This window comes from Brachycentrus maculatus, unplaced genomic scaffold (assembly GCF_059751285.1).
Source record: "Brachycentrus maculatus isolate JH-2025_06_01 unplaced genomic scaffold, ASM5975128v1 h1tg000271l, whole genome shotgun sequence".
NCBI lineage: Eukaryota > Metazoa > Arthropoda > Insecta > Trichoptera > Brachycentridae > Brachycentrus > Brachycentrus maculatus.
The window spans coordinates 282354-302560 of NW_028281022.1; the positions used below are offsets into that span (position 1 = coordinate 282354).

Genomic DNA, 20207 nt, shown 5'->3' on the forward strand with positions numbered 1-20207 from the left:
AATACTAGAAAGATTAGCTTGGATTTGTGATAAAAAGGCGTAGGATTTTTAAAGGAATAACTCATAAAACCTGTATTTTAGAGGCTCCATCTGCAGGTGAGAGAAAGGATGGGAAGGAAGTTCGAAATATACATTACAACAACTGAGCGATGACAAAATACAACTTTCTATTATTATTTTAAATAAAAAATAAATCAAAGCCACGAAGCCGGTTTTGCAGTGTAGCGTCTAACCAACTATGCCATTGCGCCTGCCAAAATTGAGGCGTTGAGGCATATTCATTTGCTGAAATGTAATATGGAATATTGTTAACTGAATAAAAATGAGACATAAGTAAGGTTTTGATTCTTTATTGTGAAATATTTACATAAATATAAATCGAATAATGCTCACCATTTAAAATTGACATGTTGCAGTTCACAATTATAATTGCTTACAATATTAAAACTTCTTGTATATTATTGCTATCAAATATAAGGGTATTAAATTCAAAATTAAAACATTAAACTTTTTTAAGGAGTTTGAAAATTGTTAAAATGTTGTGAAGTTTAAAAAATTATAACGCGCTACTTTCCAAAAAGCGGGTTATTGTATAAACTTTATTTAAATTTCAAGAACTATTTTTTTAAGGATAATTCTAATTTTGCATCTAACACCCTCATATGCAGTTGTGTTTATAAACGTTCGTTTATGTCATGATGATTACTTTGTATTATTAAGCAAAAATAAAATCTCTTGTTAAAAATCGTTCCCAAATCCTATAAATATGCAAATTTTGCTGAAAGTTTGTTTTCATTCATAATTTTTTACTCATACAGTGGTACCTCGACATACGAGTGCCCCAACATACGAGTTTTTCGAGATACGAGCCGACGAGCAAGTGATTTTTTGCTTTTAGTTACGAGCGAAATTCGAGATACGAGTTCGGTTCGGTAGTAACACGCAGTCGCGCCATCACGATCAGTTAGCAGCGTGCTTCCGCTGTGATCAGTTGTGTAGTTGTGTTCGCGTTTTGTGTTGCGTTTACATTTACAGTTTTAATTTATTTATTTTTATAACCATGGATCGGAAGAAAGTTTGTAAAAAGTCAAGTGCTAAGAAAAAGATGATGAGTATTGAATTAAAACGTGAAATTATGGAAAAAAATGAGCAAAGTGTTCGAGTTGTTGACTTGTCGAGGCAGTATGGGCGTAGTACGTCCATGATATATTCTGTGCTTAAATGGAAGGAGTCGATAAAGAGTGTAACGCTGGCTAAGGGCCTTACGATAATTTCCAAGCTGCGAACCTCCCTTCATGAAAATATGGAGAAACTGCTGATGGTGTGGGTGACAGAAAAGCAGCTCCAAGGAGATACCTTGACGCAGACCATCATTTGCGAGAAGGCAAGAGCGATCTACGGAGATTTGCTGCAAACCCCGCAGACTTCCATCGACGAGGTATCGGAAGAGTCATTTAAAGCCAGCCGGGGCTGGTTTGAGAATTTTAAAAAGAGGAGCGGTATTCACTCCGTTGTCAGACATGGTGAGGCAGCAAGTTCAGATATGAAGGCAGCTGAAGATTACATTAAAACATTTTCCGATCTAATAAAAGCCCAAGGATACATCTCTCAGCAAGTCTTCAACTGTGATGAGACAGGGCTGTTCTGGAAAAATATTTCTACAAGTGAGATAAAGGAGATCTTAGGAATGTGGGAGAGAGTTTCACAGTTCGTGGAAAAAAAACACTCAGAAAAAGTCGTGCATCTGACCTTTTTAATGACACTTGCCTTACTCATTTCCGGAACATTCTGAGAGGGAGGAAGAAACAAACCTCCTTGGACATGTTTTTTTCTAAACGGCCTACAGGTGAAAGCGAGAAAAATGTAGCGAAAAAGGCAAAGACCAGTGAGGATATCTAATTTATTTCTTTACATTCTCTTTTTTTGTTTTTGTGCAATAAATATTTGATATTTATAAATACGTTTTTATTATTCAAAACCACGTAACAAAAATAACTGGGGGTGACATTTTGGAGGTTGGAACGGATTAATGGTAGTTCAATTGTTTTGTATGGGGAAATTTGCTTTGAGATATGAGTAATTCAAGATACGAGCAAGGTTGCGGAACGAATTAAACTCGTATGTCGAGGTACCACTGTATTAAAATTTACTAAACTCGTATGCTGGTATTGTTCATTTCAACAGAAAAATAAATGTATAAGACAATTTACATTTGTAATAAAAGTTATCTTAGTTAACATAAAAATATATATTTATAGTGTTTTAATGCTCATGACATCATTGTCGAAAATTGTATAATACTTTGAGCACGGGCTCTGAAATGGAAAACTTACTGAGGTAAAGCATCAAATAATAATCTAATGTAAACCTCCCTGATTCCTATGCTAGAGCTATATTTCAAAGACCCTCACAAATCAGAGCTATATTTGTAAGAATCTCATGAACCAAGTCAAATTCTAGTTTGTTCCGATCCATTCTAAGCCATTTTAAACATCAAAACATGTTATAATTAAAATGTAACTTTGTTTTAAAATCCCTATAGATATTTTATTATAACTTAATTATAATGTCTACCGGTTTCGAAGCTAACCGCTTCTTTATCTTTATAATTAAGACTTTCTTTATCAAGTCTTGATAAAGAAGCGGTTAGCTTCGAATCCGGTAGACATTATAATTAAGTTATAATAAAATATTTATAGTGATTTTAAAACAAAGTTACATTTTAATTACAAAATGTAAAATCACACAGTTAGTGCTTCAAATATAAACTATATCAAAACATGTGTTCCACAAATATATAATAACATGTTTCACAGACATAAGTAATAATATTTTTAAAATGGTAAATTACAAATGATGTGGATAAAATCTACAGAAAATTAATTTTAGTACCAAGTAATAAACTCTAAATGTATCAATGCTTCATACACTATTAGGAATTTGGAAGCGAACGATATAACGTGTTAAGTATGAGAATAATTTAAGGTCGATATTGCTGGAAGTTTGGTTATTTAAAACAACCCTTAAAATATAAAAATATTCATCTTTTTAAGTCCTAGAATTATTATTAACACTTGAGTATATTTGTAAATATAATATTTCCACAAGGTATAATATATATTTAGTAATTGTAAGCAATAACAAAAATTAACACATTGTAGTCGGGCGCTTCGAACAATAGACTCTAGCCTATAGCGGGTGTTTTTCGCGATTAGCACAAAAATATATCGCTTTCTTAAAATTGACACAATTTCTAAACCAAATAATATTTTCGATTGAAATTTTCAAAGAAATCATAAATGACATTTGATCATCAAAAATAAATTATAATCATAATTTTTAATTAAGTATTCCGTATTTCACAATTTGAGAAGCATTGTAAACTATAAAAAATAGTCTTCCCCTCCGAGATATCATTCCCTTTACAATGCTAATATATTCAAATAATAACATACCAAACAGTAAACAAAACACTGCGAGCGGTATGAAAAATAGTCCAATACGTGAAATGGCTCAAACTAAACTTGAGATTGAGATCGCATAAAAACTCTAGATTTCTGGGGATGCCTTTACAAGCGACACACTAGCCAATCTGGACAAGACATCTCAAATAACGTCAACAGACTATCGCCTAGCACCCAGGTAGCAGATAACCCTTCAACGCGTTTTATTTCACGCTGATAACAAACCCGTATATTGTCGTTTCCCGCCGATAACCGACAGTCGACAAAAACGGCATTTGCCGTGTCCCGCAGTTGACCGACAGTCCGCGAAAAACGGCAAATGCCGTGTCCCGACGACAACGTGTTAACATGTTATACATAATAGAATCCACGCAAAAAATAATTGATTAATATATTTTTTGAATAGTGAGGAATAAAAATAATCCATTGATAGTGACATTAAAATAATACTTCTCAGATTAATTTATTTTAATTAAAAAAATTAAAAAATATTAGATATTTAGTCTATTTAAAATTAAAAACTTTTGTAAAATAATTACGCTAATGCCAAATAATGTGCACCTTAATTGGTTTTATAATTATAATAGGTACATATTAAATAATTCAAAATATTTGGTGAAGAAGAATATTCATATATCGTAGTCGTTCAGGAGAAAGTGACCAACTAACAAAACGTAAAATGTTCAAGAGGGCCATCTAAGTCACTTTTGCTTGGCAAGAAAATAAACATCAATGCAGTTAGTCATTTTTAACAGGTCAATATATTATACTTCCAAGTTTAAAATCCTTTGGGATTTTTTCAGGGCAATATTAAGCTAGTAAGATATCAAATAGTCAATAATCACGTTTTTGTAAAATCAATGCACTTGGTCACTTTCTCCTGTATGACTACGATGTGTATGTTCAAAATACAATCAAATTACCAATTTATTTTCTGTCCACAAACATAAAAACATAAAAACATAAAAAATTAACATAATTTTTGTAAATATAATAATTTTCCTTTGCAAAATTGTTTTCTTTGGCAAATTCACTTGGCCTTTGTACTGACTCATTCGTTTACCATTTCATTTATCATCAATATCAATGCAACATAATTAATACATTTTTCACTGATTTCATTTTTTTTAAAGTACATATATCACATTTTATTTCACTGATCAAGTCAACAGTGCACTGATTTGAAGCAGTGCCCTATGCACTAGTCATTAGTCAAACATACTTTCTCAAAGAAACAACAACAAAAACTCTGAAAGCGTGAAACATTTTGACATATTAGCATAAATCAAAAAATATTTTGTGCCCATATTGAATGGATTAAAAAGTGATGAAATTCTTTATGTAAAAATCATTTAATAATTATAAAAATAAAAAAAATTCATGGATAAATTTGAATGACATTTTATCAAGTTTTATTAATTATTTATTTAATTATTTTAATTATTTATTTTAATTATTTATTCTGCAGAAAATGCATTTGCCGTATAATCTCAAACATTTCAACCAAGATATCAATCTCGGTCAGATTAGATTTCGACTCTCACAGGACTATGGCTAGTTTTTGGCAACCTATTGTACAGTGTTAAATTTGATTGTAAACATCAACAGAATCAACTGATGTGTGATAAAATAAATAGATATTAAATTCACAATATTTTGAGTATATCCAAATATTGGTTCACAAGTGCCGGATTTCCTCCACATAAGAATTATTCATATCAAGACTTTTATTTGTATCTTAATGAAGATGAAGAAGTCTATTGAGACAAGAATATAGAGGTCTAAAGAGAGTTTACAACCTGTAATGGCTGATCTAAGTGATAACTTTGGACATTGTATAAAAATTTCCATTCTACCCATAATTGACAACCACATTACGCAAATTTCTAAAATAATATTTATGTCGCAAGTGATAACAACCTTTTCTTTATAGTATTAACTTCATGGTGACATGTATGGTTGAAATTTGTAAGTTTTTAGTGATTTAGCACAGACCTTCATAAATACATGAAATTCTTTACGATTAAAATACCCTGAATTACGCTAAAAGCAAGCAATCATCATGGCAATTTTTGGTTTGTCTGGAGCCGCTCTCAACAGCAACAGTACTACGGTGGAGTCACTGTCTCAAGTCTTTAAGCCAAGATATAGGCCTTCTTCCTATGTTGCGTTTACCTTCAACATTGCCTTGTAATATAATACATAGTACTTTGTATTTCTTACCCCTAATAAAATAGCCAAAGTACACCAGCTTTCTTTACTTTATAGTGTTTAAACTCTCTCTCCCGGGTAGAGTAAAGAAATACCCATTTCTATCCCAGTAAATACCTAAACTTTAAGTTTCCCATTTCAATAGACTTCTTTATCTGTGATGAGGTAAAATAATAAAAATCTTGAAAAAATAAAACTTCACCCTTTTATTTTATTCTAATATGCTTACTCCAATTGCAGTTTTTAATGTCCCATTATCCTATGATGTCACAGGAACATGTCAGTCAACGTAAAGTAAGCTTGTTATTTTTTGCCTTGCTGTTAAACAATTTACAACAACGAAATTGCTACAGAAATGCTGAGTTTTGTGTACCATTAGATTGGCATATTCATTTCACTACAATAAAATTTACAACATAAATATATATGTATAATATCACATGTATTATAAATATTAAGTAGCATTGAGTAACACAAGATCAAATCTTGCCCAAAATAAAGTTTCCGTATGTGTCAAATAATGAGTTTTTATAGCTTCTATGAATTATTATGGAAGACCAAACTACAAAACTTAATTTCTTTTTTGTAAAAAGGGAATCATTTTTGTAACACGAGACTTTTTTACATTTTGGTGATGAATTGCACTCCAACTAAGTTTTGAATTTTAATTAATTAATTATTTTCAACTCTTAAAAAGACATGACAGTGAGTTTAATTGCTTATATTTTCAGATAATTCAAACAGCTCCATTTTGATCAAATACTACCTCAAGGATGCTTAATTGTTTGCTAGTTTTACAGCAATATATGTACTGAAGTTTGTATAAATATCACCTCATATTGTAATTGTAATGAGTAAAATGGACTTTTTGTATTACAAAACCCAGTGATCACCTCAGATATTGATGTGAAAATAGTGGATTGTAAGAAGATTTTTTGTTATTTGTTAAAAATGGATTTTTTGTTAAAAATCTACTTATAATCCACTACTTTCACATCAATACCTGAGTTGATCACTGGGTTTTGTAACACAAAAAGTTTATTTTACTCATTACAAATCCAATATGAGGTGATACTTATACAAACTTCAGTAACTTTACAAAACAAAGTAAATATATTGATTTGGACATCGTGCAAAATCTCAAGGTACAAAGTGAAAACATTTACAATGATAATGTACATAAAACACAATGCCACATGGTGTATTTCTAAACGAAGATATATTAATTACAAATCAAACCAACATATAAATGACATGCATCTATTTTCTGTTGCTATGACTGAACGAAGGACGTTTATGTGTACACATACATATGTTTATAAAAGAGGGTATATGAATTAAAAAATGTCATACCTTCTTAAATCTATGGCACATTTACAAGATTCAGAATCTATACTGTTTAAAAAAATCAAATCATTGAGAGGAATGATTTATATATGAAGTCTTAATTATCGTATTAATTTTTTTTAAATATTATCAATTAATGTAAAAAAAAAATCTTTCAATGTATAAGTTCTCATAATGTATGTTTGAATTTCAATTTTATAATTTCTTCTGCTAAAATATGCATGTACATATATTTAAATGATGACCAAATTATCATACATGAAAATAATATTCAATAATTTATATATCGCTATTTTTGTACCTACCTTAGAAAAATACATATTACTTTTATATAAAATGCCACACATTGAAATATATAATATTTTCATATTTAATCAAAAGAATATAATGAAATAAAACATATTTCAAAAACCTTTTAAGTATTTACAAACATTGGGATAGGTGAAAGATAAATAAGTAGTTTATTTTTTAAATATGACATAAATACACTTAATTTTCCCCATAAAAGGCATGCATGGTGATTAAAAAATCATACCTTCAACATTTCAGCAATATTTAATTGATTTGTTTGATGACTGTTTCCATTATGTAGTTTCCAAAACCTTGTTTATTATGTGTGTGTGAGTGTGGCATATTATAAAATATTTAAATGTGTAAATGTATATGTCAATGATAATTGAACATACATAATTTTTTTGTTTTATGTCTTCATTTACATAGACACATTTTATACAAGCGCTTCAATTCTTTCCAACATCTTAATGATTTTCAGTCGTGCCTAGGATAGGTTAAAGTAATTTAAATTGACTGAATTTAATACATAATTAAACATGTTATGTTTTATTTATCAACACAAAACAATATGACGTAAAGTAAAACTTCATTACAAATGCATTAAATGTACGAAAGCATAATTGACACCATAATAAAGTAATTTTATAACTGAATATGTTAAATGCATATGAAAATTATTAAAAAATCTCTTGAATAATTGCAATTTGTTGATCTTTTATTTATTTTTTTAAATTACAACAGGCTGTTTCTCATATTTTATTATAAATTTTAATATTATTTTTAATAAATATAATATCTCTTATCATAGTATTATACATTCTTTTGAATCACACGAAAGTAATTTACGATGTATCAGTAATTGTTTTGGATATTTCAAAGAGAATTTCACCTTTCATAAAATTGCAATAATGTTTTGACATATAACACAAGCAGGGCGAGTTGACAAAGGAGTTAAGATATAATAATTATGGTGACAAATGACGAATTATTTAATATATTCTTTTATTAATGAAATCATAATTTTCATGCATTTATAGTAAAATCTTTAGAATTATAAAAATACTCTTTCAATATAAATATACATTCAAAAGAACATCACTAATTTGTGAAAAAAATCCTATTATGAAAGAAAAGTGTATCAGCTTAGATTTTATGACGAATTGTTTGGAAAAGAAAATCAGATGCATAGTAATCAATTGAATCGGGTGATTGAATTTTTTTTATAAAAGAAACCGTCACTTAATATTGTAGATTTTATCATTTAGCTTTAAATCACGCCAATCAGTGCATAAATTTGGTAGTATATTTCTGATTTCTAGTTCCTAATACATATATTCAACATTTAACCTGTTAACCGGGCAGTCCGCTGTCCAATTACGCAACTTGTAACGGGCGCGAATACTGATTCACTCCGTGTCTTAAATTTGTGTCGAAACATGTATGGATGACTAATACCTTTGTTGTTCGAAAAATATACGTCCCGCCCGTTCCAGGGCGCAAAATATATTTCAAGGACGTATTCATATGTCCTACCCGTACCCGATATTGTTTACGTTTGACGTATTTATGCGTCCCGCCCGGTTAACAGGTTAAACATCAAAATAATTCACCTGAAATAAAATGTAGACCAAGAAAAAGTAACAATAACTTTCCTAATTGGGTAGCCGAAAAAGTAACACGTATTTGCCCATTGGTCACATCTTTAAATTGCATAATTTAATGAGATTTGTCAGCAGGAAGAAAAAAAAACTACAGCTTTTAAAATGAAAATATAGAATGCAGTCAGCTTTGGATCGACAGAGATGACTCAAAGAACAAACCGCCTATAGAGATTTAATAATAGACTTATTGGTGTCTAGAGATTTCTGGATAAGTTCAGGATGAAATCTGTTAGAACTCGGGATCAAGGTCAAGACTTGAAGTAAACCAAACCGACTTCAACTCACAACTGGTCATTACCTCTTGGCTAATTTTGGCTTGGCAAAATGTACAAGTCACTTTAATTTAATATCTTGGTAATTTGGAATTATTTATAGTAAAGTTTGAGGGTCAGGGTTATTTTTCTACCATCAAGTCAATGTAGGAAATCCATGAAAATCGGAAGGTATTGGATTTGTTTAAGGTGTCAAAAAGGTAAATATGATGTTATAACAGAATGTCACTACTCACAAGGTACTAATAACTAATTTTCACCATATCAGAGTAAATTTTCAGTATGTTAAAAGTCAATGTGAAATACATAAATAAATACGCTTAATAATACGTCAGACTATTAGACTAGATTTAGGGTGTTACCATGGATTCTTCTAGCTTTTGTATAGCCTCCAAGAGGTTGGGACAAGAGTCCACTTTCATTCCTCTTCTCTTCATGCAAAGCAAATTACTCTCCAAAGATTGATAGTCTTTTCCCAAAACCTTCCTGAAATTTGTAAAACAGATTATTAATGAAGATAAATATGTAATTACAAAAGTAAGATATAGTTTAGTTCTTAAATCAATAAAGTACTGTTGCTGTTAATATGAATAACTGTTTTAAACTTATATTTAGTATTAAACTCTCTGTTCATACCACCCTAACTGTGGGGGCATAAAATACCAGGTCAGATAGCGTATGCCCCAACTTTTGTAGCGTAGTGGTTATTTCTCAAATATTTCCAGATTATATCGGGATTTGGACTACCAATGCCATCTATTGAATATACAGTAGAATCAAATCATTTATCGGCTAATTACATGTTTTACCGACTGAACAAACGATGTTTTAAAATGTTATTGATATCTTACTACTCCAGAGGTTAACTTCATATTCTTCATGTATTTTTTCCATATATGTATGAAAAATTCATTTCTATTACCTAATTTTTTTTCTGAGATTTGTCTCTCTAATACTGATTAAGGATATCTATAACCTAAAGCACGCAATAAAAAAAAATGTGTGCAATACGACAACAATACCCAAAACATAAGACGCTCACTCCTTTCAAGAACGTCATAAATCAAAAATCGTCAATTTTCACTTGTGCATGTTTTCGGAATGCCCAGAAAATGTACTATATCCCAGCAAAAGAGGCATATTTTCAACTCAATATTTACCCGCTACAGGACAGAAAATGTTGTTTTTGCATTTTGAAGAAAAGGTATTATTTAATTTTTTTTTTTAATATTCTAAATATTTTTTAAATGGATAAAAAACCTTCAGGTTTTACCTAAAAAGGTCTGTTGCAAAGTAAAAAGTTCAAAAAGTGGCTTGATATTTATTTTTAATACATTGTGTTATATTTTTAAACCTTAAAAACGTTCTCCTGAAAAATCATGTTTTTGATTTATGACGTTCTTGAAAGGAGTGAGCGAAGAGTGAGTTTCGTGGACATCTAGTGTGCAGGATTATACTTCTTCTCCTGTAATAAGTGCATGGTATTTCTTTTATAAGTTGTACACACCGACCCCGCAATCTTTCAAATAGTTCTTTGGTGCGTGATGGTAAACAACTACTAAACACATAGCCACGTACGTATGAAAGTAGCTAATAACGAATTGCAGGCGGCGTTTACTTACCATATAGTGATGCAGGTTTTTATCAAAGGCACATAAAGAGGCAAAAGGTCCGCGTCGCTCACTCCGTCAAATCTTTTCATAGCCAAACTGGCCCACTTCTCCACTGGGCCAGCAAGTCCACTAGACTCGCCCCCCGACCCTCCCCCCACCCCACACGCCACCAAGCGACATAGGGAGACTAACACTACACGTGAACGGTCTGTGTATATCTGAAATAGATGCACAATACAACTTGAATATTACAAATAGAATACATGTTTTTCTTATTTTTTTAATGATGCATAGTTATTTGTGCAATAATATAATCAAAATATCAGTATACAACCAAGATACATTTAATCAGTGCTTAAAACCCAGATTGTGAACTTATGGTACCTACAAGTGTAGTTATCCAATACACTAAACATTCTGAAAATATCATTAGAAAAAGTTATATTATCACCAACATTTTTTTTTTATTTAAAAAAAATGAATGATGGTTGAACACTTTCCTGACTGACTTTCCAAAACTTAGTATATTTATTTTCATTAGCACTTTACGTCTTCAGCACCTTTTCAAGTGATTTTGTCGGGCACCATAGGTCAGTTGAGGAAATGCTCAACTGCAAAACTGAAATTGCTTGATTCCAGCCAATTGCAATGTAAAATAAAGAAATTTTAATTTCAAATAGGTCTGGGTATTTGTAACATAATCTCAAATCTTCTATTCCCCTTCATTCCGACTGAGACTTCAGACTGCATGGGATTGTTATAATCTGTTAATGTTTAGTATTTGTGTCGTATAATATGTACAGTTTGTACCCATAATTAAATATCCTTGGAGCCCGAAAACAAACAAAAATTTGATTAGCAAAGATGGAAGCAATTTTTGCATAATTTTTTTTTGACCAATCGTAATATGTATACACAGGATGTTTTAATTGTAATATATTATACTATCGCTTTGAACCAACCTGAGGGAAAATACGAATACCAGTTTGACAACAACAATAAAGTTATTTATAACAAAGAACTACTAATCAAACCAATTTTAACAATACAGATAATCAATTCTTATTTCGGAGCTACCACAGACCACATACTAAATGGAAAAATTCTGTACAAGCATGTACATACAATAAAATTCCATGAATATAAAAAATAAAGGTGTGTCTGTGTTGGATTCACTGTCAAATCACGGTTGTTTAATAGCTAAGCGACCTTAGCTCAGTACATAGAACATCTGATCGGACATCAATAGAACTCAGGTTTGAATCCTGGGATGGACAGTTTTATTTCCTAGTGAAAATTGATTTGTAGTTACAATTTATGATTTTTTTCTTAATTATTTAAAATTGCTACTGTAGTCAATTTTCCAACAATAACTTGTAAATGTGTTAAAAATTATAAAAATAATGACATAAAATATATAAATAACATAAAAATATATTGTATGTACATATATCACTCACAGCTTTCAAGAACGTCATAAATAAAAAAAACTTGATTTTTCAGGAGATTATTTTAAAAGTTTGATAATATAATACAATGTATTAAAAATAAATATCAAGCCGCTTATTGAACTTTTTACTGTGCAACAGATCTTTTTAGGTAAAACCTGAAGAATTTTTTTCCATTTGAAAAATATTTAGTATATTTAAAAAAATAATTAAACAATACCTTTTCTTCAAAATGCAAAAACAACACTTTCTGCTCTGTAGCGGGTAAATATTAAGTTAAAAATATGCCTTTTTTGCTGGGATATAGTACATTTTCTGGGCATTTCGAAAACATGCACAACTGAAAATTGACAATTATTGATTTATGACGTTCTTGAAAGGAATGAGCGATATGTGAAATTCTTATATGTACTCATAAAAATTTGAAGGGATTTTGAGGTTTGAAGAATCTCAAAACCGTACATCATATATTATCATGCAATTATTTATTCTTATATAATCCCATATAATTTACATAAGTAAACTCTTATCTTGGTAAAAAATCCCACAGCATACAAAAACTAATACAATAAAATAGTATGTTAATTTATCTTACCATACTTAACAGTTTAAAGGTACTTTCTAGGGGGGACAGAGCTTGATCATATCTATTTTCCAACATAAAATTTTTGGCTAGGGTTAATTCTATTCTTTCAAAAAAGTCAACAGTGAAAGGAGCCTCCCTTAACCTCACATCTTTGGCAATATGCTCTAACAGAGACTCAAATCCAGCAGACCGTGAGGAAATCAGTTCAGGTTCAAAGTTTCCAATAACAGCCTGAAAACATACAAGCAAACAAAACAGTTGCGATATGAGAATTATGCAATAACATAATGTAAATAACCCAGATAAGATAATATAATGTATAATATAACAATATGTATTTTATTAATCAAACAGGTAAAAATTAAATTAACACACTAAGGACGAGAAAGGTATTTTTCTAACCATTCTGTCGATTAATGCTTTAGGATGGGAAGTGGATTTTTACCTTCTGCGCCGGCCTAATTTCAATGTCAGAAAAGAAGGAATCATTTAATGTTTTTATATGAATATTATGTACCAATCTCTTTGTTAAGGTCTAAACTATATGTACACAACTATCCGATTCCGTCGCCAGCAGTCCGCAGGCGTAAAAAACACCCGTCCAAAATATGTTAATAAAATCTAATTATATCTCACCTTTTTGGGAAAATTAACTCCAGTCATCAGATTGTTATATTCTCGTTTTAAATTGTTATACAAATTAAGAAAGTCGGTATATCTTCTTTGGATAGTGGCACCTGAATCCGGAGATTCGGGATTAATGGTAGAATTCCAAACTGTGAGGTTATATGCCACGTACTTTTTATCCGACTCCGGAATTTCAACAACATTGTAGCCTGTTATTTTAAACTTAAGCATGATAGCGCTTCAATCACTGAAATGGATAAATTCACAGTAACATTACAATGCGTCAAATAATGGAGTTGCCAATTTAAAATAATGTAAAAAATGTTTTTAAAAAATTCTAAAGGCACATAAACAAATAATAAAAACATAATTACAATATATCTATTTTCCTACAAATATAATGCACATAATAATATTTACTATGCAATGTGCATCATCAAGTAAAATTTTTCAAAAGATCTCAGTGGGCTGAATGCTCAAAAATGCTTGGTAAGTTTTACTTACAAATCAATAATATCATCATTGTTTAAAATAAGGTTTGCAATTTTATTTTTATCACATAGTCAATTAAATTTTATTGGTAGCATCACATATGCTTAAATAAAAATTAGATATTTTTTTTTAACTATTACATTTTAATATTAAAGACAAAAAAACTAAAACGATTATTAAAATATAAAATATTTTGTTCATATACTATGTATGGATTTATAGGATTTGTTTCAAAATTTAAATATGTATCATCAAATTGACACATGGCCCTACGCTATTCAAAAGAATACACAATTATTATTCAATCAATCAATTACTAAGTCAATAATGACAAATTAACAACGATATTACGTTTACTGCAGGATGTGTATAAAAATGAGTGTTGGTTGCTTTGTGTTTACCACAATGGGTTCTGATGTGTCACTGGTCATAATGAATCATCAATTCATGAAGTAGGTTAAACGTACAATTTATTGTTTAATATTGTAAGAAATATTGTAAGTATTGTTTAATATTGTACTTTGAGGAACAAATCCCAATGCTGGTGTGTGAATAAAATATGTATTAGTGCATTTAAAAACTTCATACAAACATAATTAAAAGTATAATTCTATATTATATTCGGTTGAGAAAACAATTACAAGTATTCGGAATTTTAATTCTGATCAATATTTTGTGAAGGATAATCATGAGTTTGGTAAACACTAACTAAAAATAATACCTTTGTTGTGAAACAATGCAGGATGATGTCTGGATGCAATGAATATCAAAATGAATGGCTAATAAAGAAATGTTATAAGCAGAACATCACAATTTCAGTAACAAGCCTTATCTCTTTAAATTTATTTACTTAACATTATCTTTATTGCTGAAATTGATCAAATATTATTTTAATTAAATTGTCAACATAGAAACACAGCTGAGAACGTCAAAAACAAGTCAAAAGTCAAAGTCAATGCAGAGATAAAAGTCATAGAATCAATGTCAAAAACACCATGGCAAAAATATATCGCGTTCCGTCATTCGTTTAAATGATCCATCAGTTATAATTCAGAGGATAATGTTTAGGTATATACTTATCTGTAGGATTGGTGGGGACTCACTATCGCCATTTTCTAATGTGGAAATTGATTAAATCAGTTCAATTTTTTTCAGAAATATATGAAAGCGTATTTGTCAAATAAGTTCAATATGTTTGTGATTTGTTCTAATATTATTCCCTTTGTACTGAATTTGTAAACAACATTTATTTTATCGAGTAAATTAACTAAAAATAAATTATTTTAAGGGCCATGCTGGACAGCAGTTTGTGGAAAAATAAAATAAACGCAATGAAAACAGCAAAAAAAAATAGGGAATATTATCAAAAAATGTGATGTAGACTTTTTAGAGATTACTATGGTCCTGAATAGATGAACGCTTCTTTAATTTATAAACAAAAAAACAAAGTCAACTTGTAGCATGACTACGACTTTAGTATATAAGATTTTTACGACTTTCCACTACTACAATAGAGTACGAATAATGCTACGGGTAAGTAAATGAACGCACTCCATTTCTACGGATTATAAAAATACAGCATTGCCAACTCTGTGTACTAATTATGGTAGGTATAACTTTTTTGTCGGTAAAATTCGATCTACCTACTAAAATTTCGATACCTGAATAACTATTTCTATTTCTTTATTGAAATTCTACCGAAATTGAGCAGATTTCTACCGATTTTGAATTCTATGCTTTTTTGTCATTTAAATTTTGATGCTACCCTTTTTGATTTACAAATTCATAAGATTCAATAAAAGAATGATTACAATCATATGTATCACATGGGCGGTTTGCGTTTATTGATGATTTAATTTGACATAAGAAAAATAACATTAAACGTTACGTAGATATTGTCTACTTACAATATGCCAAACAAGACATTGAAGACCACTTCTAGTAAATTGTATTTCTCTATTTGAGAGGTGTTAAGAACCTGATACTATAACAACTAACTTCTTGAGCATTAGATACTTACATATAGGATCAGATGTGAAACTTTTCACCAACCCAAGTGATCTGTCCATATAACATAGCGTAGAAAACTCTGCTTCCAACGTCAGAATTGTATATGTGAGATGATTCTTACAAAGCAGTCATATTCACAAGAACCTCACATACAGTAGGGTTTACTCATTTCACTATTCCATTATAAACCCTGCCTACTCACCATCTTCTCTTTAATGGATCATCGCCTCACACAAATTATGCACATAGAAAACTGAATAAGTAATATCAAAACATAATCTTTTAAATATCAGTGGGTATTAATTAACCACTTCTGTGGTCAACCTCTTGGAAAAAAGTGGGTCAAAAAAATCCACCCTTTTATTCACTATTATGTTTGGGATTTGGATGAGTGCAACACTCATGCCAACGCATTGTACGTCAAATTGTCAGTAAAGCCAAAAAATTGCGACGTGTCACTCAATGCGGGCGATGCGTTCTCTAGACTGGTGGGGGAATAACCCGAGCTGGATTCGGGCAAATCACTATAAAAAGTTTCATGTACGATGTGCCCGAACTGGATTCGGGCAAATCACTGTGTCAGAAAAATACCTACCCGAATTGCTTTCGGGCAAATCACACAAGGGGTTTTAATAAAGCAATGCCTGGCACGCCACAAATTATTTAGCAAAATAGTCATATCTTACTAATTCGAGACTTGTCTCTGAATGTAATACCTTAGTATGTCGTAATTATTTTTGCATATTGCAATATCAAAATTGTCAAAAATACCTGACCTTGTCTAGTAAAATAGGTAGAAATTGTATACAGCCAGCAAGTAATGCACAGAAATGTATCGACACGGGTGCAGCACATGAAAACTTAAGCGAGGAGTACAAAAAAGGAAATTAAAATAGACTGTCGAATAATGGTTTGGGCAAACAATGTGGAACAATCAAATAAATTAAGAAATAATCAAGTAAAAAACTTTTTCAAACATTATATCATTTATTTATTGTATCTTGAGACAAACTATTACTCTCATCGCATAAAACCAACATTTGAATTTGATCAATATTAATAGACAATTCTGTGCTATCCGTAAAAGTAGGATTGGCTATTAAGTTATCAAAATTCCTGGATAATGCACAAATTTGATCATCTTGAAGGATAGGAACTAAATTTGTATTCTGTATTTTGGTACGCGAGGAAGCTGCATCAGCCAAAACAGATAAATCATTTTCAGTTTTAATGTCAATTGAGGGTGGGATTTCGATGCCAGGTTCAAATTTAATGGGTGTGCAATCCGTGTGAATTAATGTTTCAGTAAAATTATCACTCAATTCAAGATTTAAAGGTTTTTCTGTATGCTGCCTAGATATGTGTGACTTTAAATTATCCGTTCTTAAAGCTTTAAATGGACAATGCGGACAGACATTAAATGTGCGTCCTTCAATATGTTTCAGAGCGTGCCTTTTCAAACTTTTGCTCTGAGTGAATTTATGTCCACAAATTTCGCACACAAACGGTCTATCATTGTTATGCGTCCCTAGGTGAATTTTCATATTTTCTTTTCTAGAAGAAGTGTGTGTGCATCCTGGATGGGAGCAACGGAACAGCTCTCCGGTGTGAGTAAGTTTATGCGCGCGCAGAGTTTTGGCGTGTGTTGTACTGAATCCACATTCATCGCACAAGTGCTTTTTCTCATTAGAATGTGTCACAAGATGGCTATTCAAGCCGTGCTTCCACTTAAATCCCTTTTTACAGTGTGGACAAGTATATGGAGTCTCGTTGGAATGTCTCGGCAGATGTTGACTTAGTAATGTTCTGGTTTGAAATCTCGCATCGCAGAAAGTACAAAAGAATGGTTTTGGATGATCGTGCAAAGTATAATGGCTATTTAAATCTTGAACTGATTCTATTTTTACAAAACACAAGGAACAAATGTCTTCTCCGTGACCAGTATTTCGTAAGTGTGCTAAAAGGTCAAATGGTTTATAGCATTTATATTTGCACTCTATACAAGATTGCATTTTACCTGTTAATCCTTTAAAATCCAACACGTATTTTTGCGTTTTTTGGTGATTTATTATAGTTCTTTCATTTTTAATTAAATTTGTAACATTATTTTCTTCTAAGCAATCAGTACTCTTCTCGGAATCATAAGAGTCTTCGACTTTAATTTTATTGTTTTGTTCAGAGGTGCACTTCATAAGCTTGAAAATCGGTTTTAAAACTGCATCGGGAAAACTCAACAATGTGCACAAAGCTTGAATATGAGCAGCGTGTGCAGGTTCTATCTCTGTTTTCTGTCCATAAATTATATCAATCAGTAGAAGTACACACTGGAAACATTCAAAACTGTCCTTATCACACAGTTTTACCGTTAGCGGTGATGTAAAAGAAAATTTTCTAGAGTTCTTCATTTTCGGAAACCTTAGAGCATTGCAACACTTTTTATTTATGAATGGACTTATAGAACACATAACAGCAGAATGGATCCAAGTAAATTGTTTTCCCACGGATAGTCTTACATCACAGAACCTTCCAAATTTTCTTTGGGACTGGAGATTTTGCATGACTACTTCATGCATTACGTATCTTGATTCGTTATCCATACTTAAATTACAAATTTAAGCTTCTTTTGCAGAAGTATATTTAAACAAATGATCCATTTACAATCGTATTTACAATGTGCAAAAAAAACATCAAATAAACGTCAAATTATAATGTTTCTATGGCAAATCTATGGTTTAGAACTGCGTTAAAAAATATTGTTTGATACATTAAATGACCTCCAGTACCTACTGGAGTGCTAGTTGCTCGGTGTACAGGAGAGAAGTTTTCAAAGGATATTTAGTAAAAAAATTGTACTAGTTTTTTTGACAAATATGAGGTAATTATTATATAACCATGGGTGTCAATCTTTCGGAACTTCAGACTAATTTTCCACGCGTAGAAAAGGATAAAAATAAAAGTAGTTTTGTATCCAAAGCAACCATAATTTTTTTTTCTTTTTTAATATTTTTTTTTCACCGTTTTAATCTATCAAATAATAAAATCAATAATTATTCAGCTTGAATAATTATATTCTGCACAAGTTTGCGTTAAATTATTTTAAACATAATGTCACTATGTCAATGATGGAAGGATGATAAAAAATGAAAATAAGAACAATGTGTACATTTATATTTGCCGTATATTTTGTAGGCATTCATGTTTAAAATAAAATAAATATTACATTTGATTTCAATTATATTATCATTAATTATTAATATTTTTACAGATCTTGTTATATAATATCTTAGGTATCCAGATTTTTTATAAACATTCTAATAACATGTAAAGCGTTGCTTTATAAATATTCAAGAGGAAACCCTTAAAAAGCTCAGCTGTATATATTACATGTATACAATTCTTACAATAAAAGGAGCTAATGTTAATATCAAATTGGTCATGTTTTTATAGTATAACTATACTTGTATGAAAATAAAATACCTTTTATGTAAATGTTTAAATAGTTTGTCATGAATATGGAGGAATTTTCACTTTTTTTATAAAAGCTAACAACAAGGAGAACATCAGTAACATGAATCAATATATTGATATACAAATGTTTGCATAGTATCACTTTTAAAATATACTTTTCATGGCTATTTTTAAGCATTTCATGTACTTCGTAGGAGATATCTCGATACCTACATAAAGAGTTGATAAAATTATTTACAGGATTACTATTTTTTTTACAGAAGAAGTCATAATTTTACATTAATAATTTACTAATAGAGACTAATCGTTTGGTTGCAAAATATGCATGTAGAACGTAATATAATTACAATTTTCAAAAGTATCACAAACTAGGATCAAACATTCAGCCATGACTTTTGTGCAGACTTATTTTTACATATCTTATTTAATTTTTTATAATCTAATGCCAAAGTCATTATTCCGTATTTTCCAATTTTAATAAAAAAATGTGAAAAACTAATAAAATTGAAAATGTTAAACATACAAAACATTTTGTTTTAATATGTCATTTTGAACTTAAGAGTGTACTGATATTTTACCACATACATATATAAATACATTTATATACAAAACTATGTACGCATATGTGTGTAAATAAGGCTTATTTTGCGTAAAATAACTGTAATTTGTAAAAAAATATGGTCATAATATTTGTATAAATGTCATGTTATAATC

General features: G+C 30.3%; 2 protein-coding genes across 3 annotated transcripts; both read right to left on the reverse strand.

Annotated features, from left to right (window-relative positions):
• Positions 1–1469: 1469 nt before the first annotated feature.
• LOC148305504 (sorting nexin-21-like) lies at positions 1470–15538 on the reverse strand. 2 transcript variants are annotated; one of them, XR_015838145.1, is made up of 7 exons: positions 14737–15538; positions 13533–13770; positions 12906–13127; positions 10872–11080; positions 9612–9735; positions 5905–6072; positions 4377–4713 (listed from the first exon to the last, which is right to left on the reverse strand). XR_015838145.1 is itself a non-coding variant. In XM_088266580.1 (6 exons), the coding sequence occupies exons 2-6, from the start codon at positions 13752–13754 to the stop codon at positions 1609–1611; spliced, it is 813 nt and encodes a 270-aa protein (XP_088122706.1). In that variant the 5' UTR covers positions 13755–13770; positions 14737–15538; the 3' UTR covers positions 1470–1608. The 2 variants fall into 2 exon arrangements, 1 of the variants encoding a protein (XP_088122706.1); XM_088266580.1 differs by lacking the exons at positions 4377–4713; positions 5905–6072 and adding an exon at positions 1470–1644.
• A 220-nt stretch (positions 15539–15758) lies between these two features.
• LOC148305505 (uncharacterized) lies at positions 15759–18730 on the reverse strand. Its single transcript, XM_088266578.1, has one exon. The coding sequence runs from the start codon at positions 18620–18622 to the stop codon at positions 17009–17011; it is 1614 nt and encodes a 537-aa protein (XP_088122704.1). The 5' UTR covers positions 18623–18730; the 3' UTR covers positions 15759–17008.
• Between the last annotated feature and the right edge of the window lie 1477 nt (positions 18731–20207).

Excerpts from the sequence above, each read along its gene's own strand:
- LOC148305504 (XM_088266580.1), bottom strand. The coding sequence starts at position 13,754 with ATGCTTAAGTTTAAAATAACAGGCTACAATGTTGTTGAAATTCCGGAG. Across the intron at positions 13,128-13,532 it reads GAGTTAATTTTCCCAAAAAG|GCTGTTATTGGAAACTTTGA; the intron begins GTGAGATATAAT and ends GTATGTTTTCAG. Across the intron at positions 11,081-12,905 it reads CCTTTAAACTGTTAAGTATG|ATATACACAGACCGTTCACG; the intron begins GTAAGATAAATT and ends CATCTATTTCAG.
- LOC148305505 (XM_088266578.1), bottom strand. The coding sequence starts at position 18,622 with ATGGATAACGAATCAAGATACGTAATGCATGAAGTAGTCATGCAAAAT.